General features: G+C 44.1%; 1 protein-coding gene across 1 annotated transcript in view; it reads left to right on the top strand.

The window, feature by feature from the left end:
- Nucleotides 1-286, top strand: part of LOC121875890 — an 8,275-nt gene extending 7,989 nt beyond the window's left edge. Inside the window, exon 2 of the mRNA XM_042380623.1 lies at nt 1-286. This exon is cut by the window's left edge and continues 550 nt beyond it. Coding sequence (XP_042236557.1) covers nt 1-286 — 286 coding nt within the window.
- The last annotated feature ends 20,788 nt before the right edge of the window (nt 287-21,074 follow it).

Raw genomic sequence — 21,074 nt, 5'->3', positions numbered from 1 at the left:
AAGCAGCGTGTGCACACTCATTACAAGCAGCGTGCACACCTACACAAGCAGCGTGCACACCTACACAAGCAGCGTGCACACCTACACAAGCAAGGTGCACACCTCCACAAGCAAGGTGCACACCTCCACAAGCAAGGTGCACACCTCCACAAGCAAGGTGCACACCTCCATCAGCGCGCCTGCACACCTCAGCCTATTTGAGGTAATGTTGACATTATCACCCCGGCAGCACCAGCGGCCCGCGTTATCGTTGGCAACTCGTCTAGTGGTGATCATAAACTGTTGAGCACACACACACACACACACACACACACACACACACACACACACACGCACACGCACACGCACACACACACACACATCTGAGAGTTAAAGTTTTCCCCTATATCTCTGGAGCCAACAGAGGCCATGTTTGTTGATAAGATCTTCCTGGGTTATGTCTCCTCCTCTATTATCTCATTCCTTCTTCCATATACAACTATTTCCTTCTTTATCTTATTATCTCATTCATCATCATCTTCTTCTTGTGTCTTAACTTCTCATATTTAACCTCAGATCGTGTTAGTTTGATCGATTTTGTCAGAGTTAAAATATCTTGTAAATTAGTTTGTTTTAACCACCAAATTAACACACCATCACAAGTACTTATACAGACATCTGTATTCTACTACAAAACAACTTAAATAACATAGATAAACAAGACACAGAGACAGACATTCGAGCACATCAATCAAGTTTTGGAAGAAGTTAATCCATCACAAATAAAATCCAACTAGATATATCCAACCCCGAGGAAGGAAGTTAAGACATATACATTTGTTTTATCCACGAGTCAGCAGTACGGATGACCAGACTACGTCGTGTTGATGTTGGGCGGTGAGAAGCCCCTGACGTCAGCTCCCAGACGCGGAAAATAAACCCAGTTAAGAGATGTCAAACTCGCCAGCCTCACCACCGCCTGAGTCTGACTGGAATGGGTATGGACGGCGACCCCTGACAAGCTGACAACACACAACTCGGGATCATTGGTCGTCTGAGAGCTGTTGTCTGGTGATGATGTTGGTAGATGTGTGTGTGAGAGAGAGGGGGGGAGAGAGGGGGGGAGAGAGAGGGGGGGGAGAGAGAGGGGGGGAGAGAGAGAGAGGAAGAGAGAGAGAGACAGTGGGGAGATACCCCCTCGTGTTTACTAACCAATAAATTACTTTGACAGATGAGAGGAGAGGAAAAATCGGGGGGAGCCATTGTGTCGTACCTAACCTAGACAAAATCCTAGACAGACAGAGACACATTAATATCAATATCACACACACACACACACACACACACACACACACACACACACACACACACACACACACACACCAGCCACATCAGGATTCTAGAAGCTTTTCCTTACAAGTCAAACACTGCGTAATAAACTCGGTGAAAACGAGGAGTACACCGCGCGTCTCAGCACGGTCTGCCGCTCCTGGCATGTCTCACCGCAGCCACACACCTGTCTCACCACACAGCCACACCACCTGTCTCTCACCACAGCCACATCTACCTGTCTCTCACCACAGCCACACTACCTGTCTCTCACCACAGCCACACCACCTGCCCTCACCACAGCCACACATCTGCCATCTGTCTTCCTCACCACACAGCCACACTACCTGTCTCTCACCACAGCCACACTACCTGTCTCTCACCACAGCCACACTACCTGTCTCCTCACCACAGCCATTACCCACCTCGTCTCTCACCACAGCCACACTACCTTGCCCTCACCACAGCCACACTACCTGTCTCACACCACAGCCACACCACCTGTCTCACCACAGCCACACTACCTGTCTTCACCACAGCCACATCTACATTTCCGTCTTCACCACAGCCACACTACATCTCACCACAGCCACACTACCTGTCTCTCTCACCACAGCCACATCTACCATGTCTCTCACCACAGCCACACCACCTGTTCTCACCGCAGCCACACCACCTGTCTCTCACCACAGCCACACCACCTGTCTCTCACCACAGCCACACCTCATCCTCACAGCTACAGGAGACAATGAGACGTATATTTCTTTGAACAGGGAAGGAACTGTACGAATGACTGACTGATGCACAAGATTCAATCATTCCAGGTTACGTTAAATGTTTCACAATAACACAAACCTGAATTAATATCTACGTATGTTATATAGTTTATCATTTCCTCACACTTGGCACTAGTCATTAGGGAATTAATAGTGATATTGAAACAATCTATAAAGTTTGAAGAATATTGATACAAAGTGAATAACAATAATAATAATAATGCTGACATAACTAAACTAATGATGAATGGGTCAGATGTCAACAGATGGCTACAATTCTCCCCCTCATTCTCTCCCTCTCTCTATCTACGTCTTTCTTCCTATTTCCCCTTTTCTCAATATCTCTCTTTTTCTCTCATTCTATCTCTATTTCCTCTTTACTCTCCCTCTCACCTAACCTAATCCAACCATCTCCCTCTTCAAAAGTATAAATAAAAACATCTGGAAAAAATACTTCTCACTGGAAGACCCTGGAACACTAAGCCTGGAACAACCTTCATCCAGGATCTGTGTGTGTGTGTGTGTGTGTGTGTGTGTGTGTATGTGTGTGTGTGTGTGTATGTGTGTATGTGTGTGTGTGTGCGTGTGTGTGTGTGTTTTCCTTCTTATTTTTAAACCATTTCCATTATTAATAGTTTTGTTTACTAAGTTTGTGGACCGACTGATGCAACAAAAACACAAAACAAAAACAGTATTTGTTTTGTTATTTATGTTAAAGGACAATTATGTGTATGGGTAGGGAGGAACCATCTTGGATTTTGTTGTTGTTAGTATACAGTGCGTTTTTGTGAGTGGATTTTGAATACGGATTTATTTTAGACTGTGGTTGAGTTTTATTTTCGTATATGTAATCTTGTTGGTGTGTGTGTGTGTGTGTGTGTGTGTGTGTGTGTGTGTGTGTGTGTGTGTGTGTTTCTCTTTGTGCGTACGAGCAAGGGTATGCTAGCACTGGAAGCTTATGAATACTTATACATATGCGTGCATGTGTGTGTCAGTGTGTGTATATGCATTTAAGTTCCTGCATACATGTGTGGTGTATATTTTTGTATATATGAATGAATTAAAAAGATACTGTGGTCGTGTAACTCGTCTGTGTAAATGTGTGTGTGTGTGTGTGTGTGTGTGTGTGTGTGTATGTGTGTGTGTGTGTGTACTCAGTAGCACACACTCAAGGGTCTTCACTCAGATCTCCTCCATTTGTCGTAAAGTCTCTTGAATCCTCGAGTCTTTCACCCACCTCCCTCTCTCTCTCTCTCATAGTACAAATAATAGAAACCTAGCTCTCTTGCTCATTATTTGACACACATACATACACACACACACACACACACACTTTACCTTCACCCATGAACGTGTTATGGGGTGTGATTTAGTCTTTAATTAAAACGTGATCGTTGCATCTTTTAAATCCTACTTAGGGATTAATTGCCCATCTAAGGAGGGCAATGATGGCACTGAGTGATTAAGCTCCCACACACTTCCTCCCCTGGGTGATTGTAAGGGCTCTATTGTAGGTTACACAGCTGGTTCCATACCGCTGTGTGTGTGTGTGTGTGTGTGTGTGTGTGTGTGTGTGTGTGTGTGTGTGTATTTGTGTGCGTGTTTGTGAATAATTTATATAAACTAATTAGGAACTCGTAGAGGTGTGAAGGTGTAGAAGAATTACAGAGAAAAAAAACACCTCACGTCAGCTCAGAACTTTTGATATATTAATATAAACTCAGATGTGTTAATGAAGTAAATATGTCTGGGAATACAGAGATGATGCGGCAGGTGGGTATTCCTGCTGCTGCGTCTTCGTCGACTACTTCTCTTTCTCCTTCTACTCCTCCTCCTCCTTTTATCCTCCTCCTTCCCTTTCTCCTCCTCCTCCTCCTTCTTCACCTGCCTCACGTCAATCTTTGTTTTGGTTCTGTAAAGCTTTATGAGGCATCGAAATCCTCTCTGTCTGTCTGTCTGTTTCTCCATCAACTTACACCAGGAGAACATATCCTCAGTATATTACACCTATCCCTACCCTTTTCCCTCCCTTTCTTCCCCCTTTCATCTTCCCCTTCCATCTCCTCTTATCTTCCTCTCTCCCCAAGACCCACTCCACTCGTCCTCCTCTCCCAACCCCATCTAATCCCCTCCTTCTCACCCTCAACCCTCTCCCCTACCCTTCCTTCCTCTCCCCTACCCCTCTTTCCTCTCCCCTAACCCTTATCGTATCCCAAACCCCTTCCCCCTACCCCTGTACCCCAAATATCTCAAGTATATGCGATTCCCAAATTGGGGAACTTAGTTTGGCGGGGAATTTTGAGGTCGAAGTTTAGTCATATCCTCACTAGGACCCGTGGCGCTGTGTGTTGTTGAAGGTGGAGACGAAGTATTAGAGAACCTGTGTCTTTAGTTCTGGGGAGGGGAGGGGGGAGGAGGACAGTAGGGGAGAGGGGAGGGAAGGAGGAGAGGGAAGGGGAGGACGGGAGAGGCACGTGGAGATATTTGCATGAACCGAAAGAGGAGGAGGAAGAGAAGGGAAGGGGCGTGGAGGAGGGAGGAGGTGGTGAAGGAGTTGGGGTAGATGACGATGATGATAAGAAGGAGGAGGAGGAGGAGGAGGAGGAGGAGGAGGAGGAGGAGGAAGAAGAAGACCCCTATCTCTGTGTAAGGTCTGATCTTCAGCACAATACACCTGCCTCACCTGACTAATTAACCTGGCAATATTTTCCACGTGATTATTCAACAGATAATGTAAAACAAAATATCAGTCTGTCAATTATAAAATGTATGTTAATCTAAAACTATAATTAAGATCCGTAATTAGAGAAAAATACAAATTATACACATTTTTTAATCACCTGTGACTTCTGGGTAATTATAGACAGGCATTTTTACGCACAGGTATATAATTAACATAATTTTCTCATATCTAAAACACGTAATTAAAAATGATAACAAAGATAATAAACGTCTGAGTTATTAAGAGGTTTTGGGCGTTATTAAGAGGTGTCCATTACGCCTATCAGCAGTAATGAAAATAAATCTTGAGTTATATCATGCATGTATAATGGCGGTCATTACGGCAGAGGAATTATAATCTCCTCTAAATTATACACCAAGACGAGAGAGTTAAAGAAAACGGGTGATGGTGCGACTATGACTCACCATTACACCACTGTCACCATAACACTGCCATTAACACCATCATTACCACCACCACAAATACTACCACCATCACCATCCCCTCTCACCGCCACCCTCACCATCACCAGCTGAGGTAAACACAATACCTCCACAATAGCAAAATATCCGTCGACTAAAACAGTGATCGGCAGTAGGCCCCGAAGGAGGGAGAACCTGCCAGTGGTATATACGTTCAATGTGGTACACCTTCTTCAGTCCTTTATACCTCTCTAGGCTCTGGGGTACCTATATACCAGCGTGAGACAGGTATAGGTTCAACGGGGGGGGCTTTCATATATACCTGTTATTCCTCACTGATATATACCTGGCCTTGTGTGTGTGTGTATGTATGTGTGTGTATATGTGTAGTGAGTGTATATCTAAATTCTATAGTTCATGTATACTCAAAGTGGACAAAAAATACCATCCTTATTTCCCCTAAAACAATAATACGTCAGAGGTTAAAATAAATACTATGTGCCGAGTATTTAATTACAGTCACACATTTGCTCCAACCAATACTGTCTGGGAAACGAGAAAAAATAAGAGCGTAATGCGTATTGTAAGAGAGCTTGGCCGCCACACACCCTCCCTGATTGTTTTGTTTACATGTGTTGGGTGATGGGGGGGGGTGGGAGGGGAGAGGAGGAGAGAGAGAGGGAGGTGTAGGGAGGGGGGACAGGAGGGTAGGGAAGGGAAAGGGAGGGGGTGTGAGGAGGAAATGAGGGGGAGAGGTGGAAGGAGAGAGAGAGAGAAAGGGGGAGGGGAAGCCATCAGTGTTGCCAGCTCAAGTTCTCACCCCTTCCAGTTCTCAGCCCAGGATAGAGAATTCTCCTCGTATTTGTAAAAACAGACACACACATATAAATAAACATCTATTTTACCCCAATGTTATTTTATTTGTTTTTTGTTAATATTTTCTTTTATTTAATTGGTATTTTGTCTTTTGAGTTCATGAAAGATGTTACAGAAAAATATATTAGAGTTTTATTTCTTATCTGGTGGACGATGGTAAGTATTGGCCAAATTGAACACGGGAAATTATTTTGTCTCTGTTTTTCCGTCTTTTTTTTCTTATATTATTTTTCTTTTTTTATGATTGAATACCTTTTCAATATACTTTTTATTATACACAAATGAAAGTTTTCCTCCCAGACTCTATCTACTTTCTCCAAATTATCATCTTAACTGGATGTAAAAAGTAATAAAAAAAGTTGAAAATCCACAAAAAAACTTTCACTGTACAGAAGAGAAAGCTCCCCCCCCCCCACCCAGGCTGTGTCTAGAATCCATATCACTTTGCTTGCTCGGGAAAGTCCAATACCACGCTCAATGGAAAGCGATGGGTGTACACGTCTCAACTGGCAAACTCTCTCACACTTTCTCTCTTTTCTCTCTCTCTATCTCATTGTTTTTCTCTCACTTTCTCTCTTTCTCTTTCCTCACTCTCACTCATTCTCTCTTCCCATCAATCATTTTTTCACTCTCTCTCTCTCTCTCTCTCTCTCTCTCTCTCTCTCCCTTCACCCTCTCTCTTCTCTCCCTTCTCCATCTCTCTCGGTTTCCCCCTGCCAATTTCCCCATCACTCCCCGAGCCCCCTAAAGCACCAGGCTAGGAAGGGGTCATTATCTAGGGGAAAAAAGTAAGGTGCAGGGAAACAATCTATTGTATTGTCCGGGTGAAGGGTGCGATCAATACAGTGGTTATCCGTCTATGCGAAGAAAATGGTACTCTGAAAAAAGGGTACTCTGGAAAATGGTACTCTGAAAATATGGCCTTCAGGAAATGGCCCTTAGTATTGGCCCTCAGTAAATGGCCCTCAGCAAATGGCACATACAAGAACGGCACATCGGTTTAACACATTGGCACCCTGATACTTTTGACTGACAATATGGCACCCTTCCACTCTGGCACTCAAACTTATGAGTACCTGGCACTCTGGCACTCTTTCCTTCTATGCCTCACTCACGCTGGCATTACGAGAGATTTAGCAAAATATGTGTACAGGATACGAGAGAGAGAGAGAGAGAGAGAGAGAGAGAGAGAGAGAGAGAGAGAGAGAGTGAAAAATAGCACACACCGTAGTCAAAATTTATGAGGCTCACTCTCCCTCGTACCTTGGCTCACGATATCCTCCTCAGTTTCCACCCTAAAACCACAAATCTGGGTTAGGCTAGGTTATGGTTAGGTTAGGTTAGGTTAGGTTAGGTTAGGGTAGGGTAGGGTAGGGTAGGGTAGGGTAGGGTAGGGTAGGGTAGGGTAGGGTAGGGTAGGTCTTAGACTAAATATTAAAAAAAAAATGTTACACTATATGTTATAAGTTTTCCACTCGTCTGGCTGTAACTGTGGCTGACTCTCGTGTTTCATCTGTGAGTCGCTGACCTAACATGACCCGTCGTTCAGCTGGTGTATAGAAAAAGCCAGACCTGACCTTTCCTGTTCATAAACCACCCAAGGAGAGAGAGCCAGTTGGCACTCCTCCATACATACATACATACATACATACGTACGTACATACATACATACATAGACATATTTCTGTGTGTGTGTGTGTGTGTGTCCGCTACACTGGGGGCTCTGTGATATAAGGACTGACGCTAACAGGTATCACGTATTTTTTCGCTTGTGATAAATGTGTTGTTTTAATTCTGTATAACTGTATATTGTGTTTATTATTATTATCATTATTATTATTATTATTGTTGCTGTTGTTATTATTATGATTACGGTTTTAATATTGTAACCTCCCATTACCATATGTCATAACGTAACCTAACCTAACCTAACCTAACCTAACCTAATCTAACCTAACCTAACCCAATCTAACCCAACCTAACCTTAACCCCCAAATTTTACTTCGTTGTACTGTATTTTAAATTATGTATTCTGAACTTTATAAACTTTTGAGTCCTACAGATTATACAACTTTATTATTCTACAATTTATATTACATATTCAGAGATGACAGCACACACGAGGTCACGAGAAAAGCTTTTAAGGAACAAGATAAGCTTTAGAGGAACAAGATAAGCTTTAGAGGAACAAGATAAGCTTCAGAGGAACAAGATAAGCTTTAGAGGAACACCGTATAAGCTACAGGTAACGAGATGTTCCTTAGTAAGTAATGTTTAATTCTTGTGGTGACTGTGTGTGTGTGTGGTGTTCCAGTAGTTCCCTCTCTCTACAGTAAGTCGGACGTGTAAATAATGTGCGTAAAGCGTTAAGGGATTTGTTTTTTATCTACGTAAGGTTAATCCCATGTATGTCATTCTCCACTTGGCTAATGGATGTTTGATGCGTTTGAGGGTGTTTTTGTTTATGTTCGGTTTACACTTGTTTACGCTTGTTTTTGTTTACATAGCCAATGATGAGTTCTTGTTTACACTTCTTTGTAAATTTGGTATTTTATTATGTTTTCTCAGTTACCGTAATTGGTCACGAGAATGATAGCAGTGATGGTCGGTCATTCAGTCAGTAAAATACTCATCCGTACATGTCCCTCCCTCCTTCATTCCTTCCATCCATCCTTCGATCCTTCCTTCAATTCCCTTCCTCCATCCTTTCCTACTTCCTTCATTCCCTGCTACTTTCCCTGCACCCCTTTCCTCCTCCTTCTCTCTCTCCCTCCCTCACCGCTTCTCTCTCTCTCTCTCTCTCTCTCTCTCTCCTTCCCTCCCTCACCCCGTCTCTCTCTCTCTCTCTCTCGGTGTGGAAATGTCACTGGGTCAGAGGGGTCGACACGGGGCTTACCGGCACCACGTTCTGTGTATTCTTTTAACATTGTGTACGAACATGTTGCTCTGTATTCTGATGGCCGGTGATGTTGGTGGTAAGATCTCTCTGTCTGTCTGTCTGTCTGTCTGTCTGTCTGTCTGTCTGTCTGCTTGTCCACAGGGACTCTATACCATTCCCTCCCATCCTCCCTCCTGTTCCCTCCTCCTACCCTCCCCCACTAGATACAAACACAACCAAGGGACTATTAAGTAACTACCTCGTTATACTCAACTACTATCATATCGTAAACAAACCCTTCCGTGACCCACACTTGTTTATAACCCTTAATAAAAGTAAACAAAATATCTAAATAAAATAGTAGAACCCAACCATTTAAACAATAGAGCATCGGGGTGTAAACAATGGCTCAGGGAAATTAGTATTATGAAAAATAAATTGGCAATGTGAGCAATAATTGACAGTTTACATACGATTTTGGGGCGAGAGTTTGTGCGTGGGGAGTAGTTGTTGCCCTGGGTGATAAAGTAGTGTGTGTGTGTGTGTGTGTGTGTGTGTGTGTGTGTGTGTGTGTGTGTGTGTGTGTGTGTGTGTGTGTGTGTGGGTGTGTGTGTGTGTGTGTGGGGTGTGTGGGGGTGTGTGTGTGTGTGTGTGTGTGTGTGTGTGTGTGTGTGTGTGTGTGTGTGTGGGGTGTGTGTGTGTGTGTGTGTGTGTGTGTGTGTGTGTGTGTGTGTTGTGTGTGTGTGTGTGTGTGTGTGTGGGGTGTGTGTGTGGGGTGTGTGTGTGTGTGTGTGTGTGTGTGTGTGTGTGTGTGTGTGTGTGTGTGTGGGGTGTGTGTGTGTGTGTGTGTGGGTGTGTGTGTGTGTGTGGGGTGTGTGTGTGTGTGTGTGTGTGTGTGGGGTGTGTGTGTGTGTGTGTGTGTGTGTGTGTGTGTGTGTGTGTGTGGGGGGTGTGGGTGTGTGTGTGTGTGTGTATAAATATAATCTTTTGTTTGTGTTTATGTTGTTTTGTTTTAGGTTGCATAGCTGTTGTGTTGCGTCGAAGGAAAACAAAAACATTGCTCAACAAACACAGGTAAAATTGATGAATAATGTGACAATATGCAGAAAATCAACACACCAACATACTATCTGTACACCAGTTTGAACACGTAAATAATAAACACGAGAAAAATGAAAAAAAAAAGAGAAATAGCCCAAAATTTCTCCCTTACTCCCTAAAACTTCCTCCTTTTCTCCCTAAAAATGCCTTCGTCTCCTTAAAAAAAATCTCCCTTTCCCTTAAAAAATCCCTCTTTTCTCCCTGCACCACCAACAAAAATTAAAGAGGTCAGGTGGTATGATATCAAGAGGCGGGTGCTGACTAAGAGTACTCAGCGGGTGTAAATTTATCCTCTTTTTTTCCCGTCGTTGGAGAAGAGTGACTTAGTGAGAGTCTCCACACAGCTCTACTGGAGGAGTTATCATAATGCACTGATCTTACGCGCGATAAACTCCCTTAGTGGAGGGAGGGAGGGAGGCAAGAGGGAGGTGATGCAGGAGGGAGGGAAGGATGGGTGATGGGGTAGGGAAAGAGGTTAGAGAAGGGGGAAGGGAGGTGGGAGGACAGCAAAGGGGGGAGGTGAAAGAGAGGGGATATGTGTGTGTGTGTGTGTGTGTGTGTGTGTGTGTGTGTGCGTGTTTTCCATTTTTATTTCTCACTGAACTATTTCATTAATCTTGACTTTTAATTGAGCCAATGGAATTTTTATGTAGATTCGACTTTTTTACTTAACTACATATGTTAATTCAGCGCACAACAACAACAAAAACAACAATAACAATAATAACAACAAAAACAACAATAATAATAACAAACAAAATAACAACAACAACAACAACAACAACAACAAAAATAAATAATAATAACAAACAAAATAACAACAACAACAACAACAACAACAACAAAAATAATACTAAAGTGGGTATATTTTTACGTTTTTTTAGAATAAACTACAAATATTTTATGTAGAAGTGATTTAAATTTAGACATAGAATTATACAGAGCGCATATATATAACAAGGCTAGCTGACCAGTCCGGTTTATTCTGGGTACAATTTTATTTCCGGGTTTGGACCTGGAATATACAGTATTGTCATTTAACCTAACTTAATCCTAACTTAATTTAACCCAATTTAACCTTTTCCTAACCTAATCTAACTTAATTTGTCTCTAACCTAACTTAACTTAGATTAACTTTACTTGTTCCTAACCTAATCTACCTAATTCAACTTGTCCATAACTTAACCTAACTTAAACCTGTTTCTAACCTATCCTAACCTAACCAAATAGATCCTAATATAACCCCAACTTAACCTAACCAAAAAATAACCAAATACTACAAATATATTCCCCTGCACCACATTCACTCAACATTAAACTATCAACATTTCACAAAATCCTCAGTGACTACAAAACATTTTATATTTAACAGAAAAAAATAAAATTAACACAAAAAATAATAAATACAAAAATACAAAAATGATCCCACAGCCTCAGTGAGACATTACATAGAGGTCTGGCTAACACGGACCGTGTATTAACTAAATAAATATGAAAACCATGGAAAATAAAATAAAGTGAAATAAAAGAGGAAGGAATATAGTAAAATGAGAATAAAATAACTGATAAAGGTGTAAAGAAAGGAAAGCAAAAATATAATTGGAGGAGTGAAATAATTAATGAAATGACGCGCGCACACACACACACACACACACACACACACACACACGGGGGAAGGGGATCGAACCAGGATTCTCTTATTGCAGAAGCATAATGTCCTCTCGTTAAGCCAAGAGGATCCTTAAGAGCTGATGAGCGTCGTTAAAACGAGGCAGTGACGCGAAACATGAGGAAGGTGAACAAACAGTAGGAGTCTCCCTCTGGCCTGAGAGAGAGAGAGAGAGAGAGAGAGAGAGAGAGAGAGAGAGAGAGAGAGAGAGAGAGAGAGAGAGAGAGCAGTATTAAAGAAGATGATTATTCCTCTGGTCTTTACCTCTATGAATTTGGAGGCAGTTTATTGTCAAGAGGGGAGAGGGAGTGTGAGGGAGTGTGAGAGAGGGAGGGAGTTGGAGGGAGTGGGAGGGAGGGAGTTGGAGGGAGTGGGAGGGAGGGAGGGAGTGAGACTCTTTCATCTATGTTCCCCTGAATATTAACACCACTCGGGGATACATTGCTTGCTCGACTTTACCTAAAACCCCAGGTAGTGTATTAAATATTGTACCCAGGTAGACAGATGGCCACAGGTAGACAGGTGGCCACGGGTAGACAGGTGGCCACGGGTAGACAGGTGGCCACGGGTAGACAGGTGGCCACGGGTAGACAGGTGGCCACAAGTAGACAGGTGGCCACAGGTAGACAGGTGTCCACAGGTAGACAGGTGGCCACAGGTAGACAGGTGGCCACAAGTAGACAGGTGGCCACAAGTAGACAGGTGGCCACAGGTAGACAGGTGTCCACAGGTAGACAGGTGGCCACAGGTAGACAGGTGGCCACAAGTAGACAGGTGGCCACAGGTAGACAGGTGTCCACAGGTAGACAGGTGGCCACAGGTGTTATCATAATGCTCACCTGACCTTTACTGCCATTGTATACTGAGCTGCTGTCAGTCGAGTGATAAATTCTTCAAGCTGATGATCTGAAAACACACCGCCCCCCCCCTCTCTCTCTCTCTCTCTCTCTCTCTCTCTCTCTCTCAGCTGCGGCGTCACTCTGGCCTGGCCTATGTTGAGCCTTACCAGACAGACAGACAGATAGACAGACAGATAGACAGGCAGATAGACCCTCCACCTCATTCACTGGTAAATGTTCCAAAGAGGATTTTAGGCATTAAACTTGTCTTTTGTTGTTGTGTATAAGACCTCGTATATCTACAACACTCTCCTCCAACACAACACTCTCCTCCAACACAACACTCTCCTCCAACACAACACTCTCCTCCAACACAACACTCTCCTCCAACACAACACTCTCCTCCAACACAACACTCTCTCTTCCAACACAACACTCTCCTCCAACACAACACTCTCTCCAACACAACACTCTCCTCCAACACAACACTCTCTCTCCAACACAACACTCTCCTCCAACACAACACTCTCTCCACACAACACTCTCTTCCAACACACCACTCTCCTCCAACACAACACTCTCCTCCAACACAACACTCTCTCCAACACACAACACACTCTCCTCCAACACAACACACTCTCCTCCACAACACTCTCCTCCAACACAACACTCTCTTCCAACACAACACTCTCTCCAACACAACACTCTCTCCTCCACCACAACACTCTCTCCAACACAACATCCTCCTCCAACACAACACTCTCCTCCAACACAACACTCTCCTCCAACACAACACTCTCTCCAACACAACACTCTCTCCAACACAACACTTCTCTCCAACACAAACACTCTCTCCAACACAACACTCTCCTCCAACACAACACTCTCCTCCAACACAACACTCTCCTCCAACACAACACTCTCCTCCAACACAACACTCTCCTCCAACACAACACTCTCCTCCAACACAACACTCTCCTCCAACACAACACTCTCCTCCAACACAACACTCTCCTCCAACACAACACTCTCCTCCAACACAACACTCTCCTCCAACACAACACTCTCCTCCAACACAACACTCTCCTCCAACACAACACTCGCCTCCAACACAACACTCTCCTCCAACACAACACTCTCCTCCAACACAACACTCTCCTCCAACACAACGCTCGCCTCCAACACAACACTCTTCCTATACAGTAGTTCTTAACCAACAATAAACTTATTTTATACAACAGCTCAACAAAAGATACATCAACTAATATAATAGCTTAATAAAGATATCTCCTCATTCTTCCTCCTCTTCCTTATCTTCCCCCTCCTCCTCTTCCCCCTCCCCTCTTCCACGTCTTCCTCTCCCTCTTCATTCTCTTCCTCGCCCTCTTCATTCTCCTGACTCCTCCTTTTCCTCCTCCTCCCCTTCTTTATCTTTCTCTTCACTTCTCCTTTCCTCTCTCCTCTTCCTTTTCTCACTCCTCCTCTTCTTCCTCTCCTCCTCTTCCTTACTCCTCTTCCTCATTCTCCCTGAGGTAATGAGGCTATTTCCCCCCCCACTCACTCCTTCACCTCTCAGATGCTACGCGGCTACTGGTATATTGTATTATTGTGTGTATTAAAGGACATATTGTATTAAATGACATATTGTATTAAAGATTATATTGTATTAAATAATTCCTTTTGTTCTTTATACCTACAATAAATCACCTTGTTTATCACTTATGTTATATCTCCTTACTTTATCACCTATGTCTCATTTCATTTATGTATTTCCATTATGTATTAAATCATCCTTCATATACAGTATACTTGACTGTATCATCGTATGTTTCAAATTGTATTATACACCTTAATTATGTATTCACCTGCCATGGTGGAGTGGGGGGATGGTTGTGGGGGGGAGGTGTGAGTTGAAGGGTAGTAGGGGTGGTAGTGGTGGTAGGTGTGAGTGGTGGTAGGGGTGGTGAGTGGTGGTGGTGGTGGGTAGGGATTGGTGGTGGTGGTAGAGGTGGTGGTGGTGGTGGGGTGGTAGTGGTGGTGGTGGTGGTGGGGAATTGGTAGTGAATGGTAGGGGTGGTGAGTGGTGTGGTAGGGGTGGTAGTGTGGCAGGGGTGGTGGTGGTGTGGTAGGGGTGGTGAGTGGTGGCAGGGGGTGGTAGTGGTGGTAGTGAGATGGCCAGTGGTGGTGGGGGTGTGGTGGTGGTAGGGGTGTGGTGAGGTGAGGGTACTGGTGGCAGGGCAGTGGTGGTGTGGGTGAGTGAGTAGAGGTGGTAGAGTGTGGTGGCAGGGGTGGCAGGTGTGGCAGGGGTGGTAGGGGTGTAGTAAGTGAGTGAATAAATGATTAAGTGAACGAATAAGTGAGTCAGTGAGTGACTTAGGATCAACATTCACACAAACAAGAGAGTAGAGAAGACACTTAAACACTCACTTAACGCTAAAAAGTGAGTAAAAGTGACTTAGATTTATGTTGACAAGCCGTAAAGGAAGATGGACCTACGGTGTTAAATCTCTTCACACTCACTGATGAAATTTTCTTCACTTACAGAACAATGACCTGAGTTATGGGAGGTCTTGTGTGTTGGCAGTGTGTTGTGTTGGCAGTGTTGGCAGTGTGTTGTGTTGGCAGTGTTGGCAGTGTGTATTGTTGGTGATAATGATGACAATACACCCACTCTTCCCTTTCCCTTAACCCTCACTTCTCTCTTCCTCCCCTACACACTACACTCCTCCCCCTACCCTTATCCCTCACCTCCCTTACCCCCCTCCCTCCCTCCCTCACTACCCGGACACGATAGGTAAAGTCAGCTGGGTGTTGGAGTTAGTGCTTCAAGGAGGAGGTGACGAGGAGAGAAGAGTTACATTATGTTATCATCGAGACGTTGCAGGGCCTGAGGAGGGGCTGAGAGGTTAGGAGACTTGAGGGAGCGTGTGGCGGAGGGCGTGGGAGCAGTGGAGAGGGAGGGAGAGTAAGTGGGTGAGAGGGGGAAGAAGAAAAAAGGCTGAGGGGGTTATAGGTGAGAGGGTTGGGAAAGTGGATGAGAGGTGAGGAGAGTTGAGGGAGGGAGAGTGAGTGGATGAGAGAGAGGAAGCAAGCGAAATGGCTGCGGGGTATAGGTGAGAGGAAGGGGAGGAGGAGTGGGGAAGAGGGTTGGGAGAGTAGGTGAGAGGGAGAGTGAGGGGGATTTAACGAGAGGGATGGACGAGTGGGGAGGGTAGGAGGGTTAGGGAGAGGGGTGAGTGATAAAGGAAGCGAGAAGCTGAACGAGTGGGTGAGTGGCTTTAAAGGAGAGAGAGAGAGAGAGAGAGAGAGAGAGAGAGAGAGAGAGAGAGAGAAAAAAAATGAACTCCTAACATGGTAAAAAGTCACTAAAACCAACACAAGAACATGTCATACCCTAACAAAACGAAAAAACAAACAACAAACAATAAAAAAAAACAATAAGTAAACAATAAAACAACAAACAAACAATAAAACAACAAACAAACAATAAAACAACAAACAAACAAACTAAAACACAAACCAAATTTCGTATCCAAACAAAAACAAACTCCAAACGAGACAGATAATTTCCCCAATAATCAATAATAACTTTCAGGATTGTGTTTTTTTCCCCCCAGGACGGTCAACAATTTATCTCGTAATAGAAGGACGAGGAGGGGGCGTTGTCGATCCTGGATAAAACAACTGAAAGATGATGATAAAAACATTGATCTGTGAGGACTGATTGGTGGACTAGCTGAGGATGCTTATTGGTGGATGATTCTGTTAACAGTGACGTATGTTTGGTTCTGGTTGCTTAATGGTTGATAGTTTGAGTTAGAAGTGACGTATGTTTGGTTCTGGTTACTTATTGGTTGATATATTGTGTTGGGAGTGACGTATGATTGGTTCTGGTTGTTTATTGGCTAAGTTCTCGTCCTGGAAATGACGTTTTTGGGTCCAGGTTTGTGATTGGTTGAAATATCTACGAAAGATTAGAAAGTGGGAGAAAGAGAAAGTTTTAAAATCAACTTAAAAAGGAAGAAGAGAATTAGAGAAATTTTAATAAAAAGGACTAGAAAGTAAAAGAGCAAAAAAGTAAATAAAGAAAATTTAATTAGAGAAGGAATAGGAAATGGAGGAGTGAAAGTAAATAGAGAGAAAGTCCGATAAAAAGTAATGGAAAAGTCAAAGAGTGAGAGGAAATGGGGAAAGTTTAAGAACAAGGATTGAGAGAGTATAAAAAGTTTGGACAGGATGGAGAGAAAGTTTAATAAGAAGAAAAGCAAAAGTGAAAGGGTGAAAGGATGAAGAGAAAGGTCAATAAAGCCTTGATAAAGAGGAGGAGGAGGAAGAGGGAATAACCGAAGGAAATAGAGAAAAAAGGAACAAAAAAAATATTACAGTGAGGAGGAGGAGAAGGAAAAAAAAGTCTGAGGGACAGTTTTATGGAAGAGAAGTGAGGAGAGAGGGAGAGGAGAGGGAGAGGAGAGGGAGAGGAGAGGGAGGGGAGAGGGAGGGGAGAGGGAGGACCAGTCTGTGTCTGTCTGTATGTAAAACAATTATCCAAAAAGTCTCAGTATAAGTGTTCCTGGACATGCTAAATCAGGGTCTGTTGTCATAATGTTGAAATATCGATAATTACTTGTGATAATTGTCCTTGGAGTATGAAATAGTGATAATTAAGTGCTGTAATTACCTGGACGACACTTGATTATCACAATTCCATCTTTTTGGCCAAGGATACACAATCTCCGCGCCTTACACACACACACACACACACACACACACACATATACGTGACAATACCTCACATACACACATACATGACAACACCTAACCCACACACACACACACACAACACCTCACATGCACACACACATAACACCACCTTACATACACACACATATACACAACACATACACACACATACACAACACAAACACAACCACCCTCCTGTAATAAGAGTTTGGGTCCAGTGTACAGTGTTCCCTTGGTAATACAATGAATTTATAGTACTCGTTGGGTGTCAGTGGTATAATGGGAATGAGCAATATTATGTGTTATTCATTATACTGTAAAATGAGGCTGTCATACTAAATTATTCACCATGTTGTAAAAATCTGTGTAAAATCTGTGGAAAATCTGTCTAAATCGGTCTAAAATCGGTCTAAAATCTTTATAAATCTGCTTAAATCGGCCTAAAATCTGTCTAAAATCATTGTTTACTTTAGATTAACGTCGAAATAATCCATACTTATGACCAATACTTACAAATTACTTATTACTTAACATGGGTGTGATTGAGGTGATTTAAGGTGAGGCAGGTGTGTGGTAGTGGGGCAGGTGTGTGGTAGTGGGGCAGGTGTGTGGTAATGAGGCAGGTGTGGTAATGGGACAGGTGTGTTAGTGATGAGAGTAGAGGTGTTGCAGGTGTGTGGTAATTGGGCAGGTGTGCTGTAATTAAACAGGTGTGTGGTAACGATTCAGGTTTGTGAGTGGTGGGGGTGGAGGAAACGCAGGTGTGTGTTGATGGGGCAGGTGTTTGGTGATGAGACAGGTGTGTCGGTAATGAGACAGGTGTGTAAGACATGTATTAATTTTTTCAGGTGTGTGAGTGGTCAATTACACATATATATCAACTCCCTCCCCACTCCTCCAAACAAACACACACACACACACACACACAGACACACACACACACACACACACACACACACACACACACACCTGGAGAGTTTATCAGTACAAACAAACTTCGTATGTGTGTTCTTGTTGTGTTTGTTTGTGTGTCGGAAAATATATATATGTTGTTTTTGTTGCAGTTGAATATGTTTTTGTTGTTGTGTTGAAGAGTAGTGTTGTTGTGTGTTGCTGGAGTTTTGTTTTATGTTGTTTGTGTTGTCGTAATATATTGTGCTTGTTGTTTTTGTTGTTGTAGAAGATGATTGTGTTGTTAATATTGAGCTAGGAAATATTTTTATGTTGTTGTTGTTGTTGTGATAGTGTATAATGCTTTTGTTGTTGCTGTTGTTCAGTACGCTTCTCCTTTTATTGTTGCATAAACTGTTTTTAACTCTTGTTATTGTTACGGCTTTTGTTACTAGTGTTATGTAATTGTTATCTAAAACCATTTTTTTGCTATTCAGGTTGTTGTTGTTATTATATTGTGGCAAAATTATGGTTGTTGTTGTTGTTGTTGTTGTCAATATTGTGGGTTGTAGCAGTGTTATGGGAGAGAGAGAGAGAGAGAGAGAGAGAGAGAGAGAGAGAGAGAGAGAGAGAGATATCACATTACTATACATTTTCTTCCTCTGTAACAACATTATCATCACCTGTTGCAACATAAGTCACCATTGCATGAGCTTCACATTACTGCAACACCCTTGATAGGTTATGCATCACGCAGCTTGACAGACACATTTCACACTCTGTTGAATCGTGCAAAGCAACAAGGGGCCAAGACCTGTATCCTCCATCCTGCATTTGCAACATTGCTCCTTGACACGATCCTGGTATTGCATGCATGTTGATGTGAGGGTGAGGGTGAGGAGATATCCGGGTGAGAGGATGTCCGGGTGAGAGGATGTCCGGGTATGAGGATGTCCGGGTATGAGGATGTCCGGGTATGAGGATGTCCGGGTATGAGATGTCCAGGTATGAGATGCCCAGGTGTGAGTGTCCGGGTGAGGGATGTCAGGTATGAGATGTCAGGTATGAGATGTCGGTATAGCAAAGGATGCCCAGGTGTGAGGATGGCCTCCGGGTGTGAGGATGTCCCGGGTGTGAGGATGCCAGGTGTGAGGATGCCCGGGTGTGAGATGCCCGGGTGTGAGGATGCCGGGTGTGAGTGCCGGGTGTGAGGATGCCGGGTGTGAGATGCCCAGGTGTGAGATGCCAGGTGTGAGATGCCAGGTGTGAGGATGCCCAGGTGTGAATGCCAGGTGTGAGGATGCCCGGGTGTGAGGATGCAGGTGAGGATGTCAGGTATGAAGTGTCTGGGTGAGGATGCTGGGTGAGGATGCCCGGGTGTGAGAATGCCAGGTGAAGGATGTCAGGTATGAGGATGCCCAGGTGTGAGATGCCCAGGTATGGGGGATTACTGGTGAGGATCATCCAGGTATGAGGATGTCAGGTATGAGGATGCAGGTGTGAGGATGCCCAGGTGTGGGGATGCCCGGGTGTGAGGATGCCAGGTGTGAGGGATGCCCGGGTGTGGGGATCACCCGGGTGTGAGGATGCCCAGGTGTGAGATGCGGGTGTGCAGGGATGCCCGGGTGAGGATGTCCGGGTGAGAGGATGTCCGGGTGAAAGGATGTCAGGTGTGAGGATGTCCGGGTGAGAGGATGTCCGGGTGTGAGGATGTCCGGGTGTGAGGATGTCCGGGTGTGAGGATGTCCGGGTGAAATGGTAAATGAGGATGAGATTGAAGTGTGAGGTCGAGAGGTTAACGAAGGTTGAGGCTAAAGCATGAAGAGGAAAAGGAAGGAGGAGACAGAAGGAGGTGAAGAAGAGGAGGAGGAAGAGGAAGGAGGAAGGAGACAGAAGGAGGAAGAGGAGAAAGGACGCAGAAGGAGGTGGTGAAGGAGGAGAAGAGGATAATGGGGAGGAAGAAAGAGGCAGAAGGAGATGAAGAAAGAAAAGAAGAAGAGGAGGAAGAAGAAGGAGAAAGAATGCAGAAGGAGGTGGCGGCGAAGGAGAAGACGAAGAAGGAGTAGCAGCCTGCATAAGAGATAAAGTCAAGTTAGTGATAAGGACTGAGTGACTGGCTGACCACTTACAGGAGAACTTTGGTCACACGGAACCATTGTTGTGTAAATGTGTTTCCATTGTGGTGTTGAGGTCTCGGTGTTGTCCCGGGAATAAACCAAGACCCTGGAGATTGGACGCACTGCTCTCCTTATCCCTGAAGCTCGTTATGGGTGAAGGGGGAGAAGCTTAGACGTATTTTGGTGAAGCTTAGATGTGGTGGGAAATAAAGGTAAGGTAAAGAGAGAGAGACAAATAAGGAAGGGAAGTTTAGCTTTAGTTTATACGGAGCTTAAACTTTAACCTCATGTACACACAGACTTCACCTCATGTACACACAGACCTCACCTCATGTACACACAGACCTCACCTCATGTAAACCCCCTCCCATGGTCACCCCCTCTTGTGGTCACCCCCTCCCGTGGTCACCCCCTCCCGTGGTCACCTCCTCCCGTGGTCACCTCCTCCCGTGGTCACCTCCTCCCGTGGTCACCTCCTCGCCTGGATGATGTCTTACAGTGAGGGTCATTTGCTCCCTGCCAATAATCTTTTCGTAAATCTTACCTGCAGTTGAGACGGTCCAAATTGGTTTCTAGCTTCCACGTCCCTCCACTTTTTCCTCCTATCTTTTCTGTCCTCTCCTCCTTCTCCCCCTCCTGTCATCATTACTCCCTCTCCAATCTTCCTCATTTATTATCCCTCTTTTTTCTCTCTTCCTTTCTCCCCGTCACCACTCCTTCATATCTATTACCCCC

The sequence above is a fragment of the Homarus americanus genome, unplaced genomic scaffold (genome assembly GCF_018991925.1).
Source record: "Homarus americanus isolate GMGI-L3 unplaced genomic scaffold, GMGI_Hamer_2.0 scaffold18884, whole genome shotgun sequence".
Lineage (NCBI taxonomy): Eukaryota > Metazoa > Arthropoda > Malacostraca > Decapoda > Nephropidae > Homarus > Homarus americanus.
The sequence above is the reverse complement of the archived record's forward strand: the minus strand, read 5'-3'. Positions and strand labels throughout refer to the sequence as shown.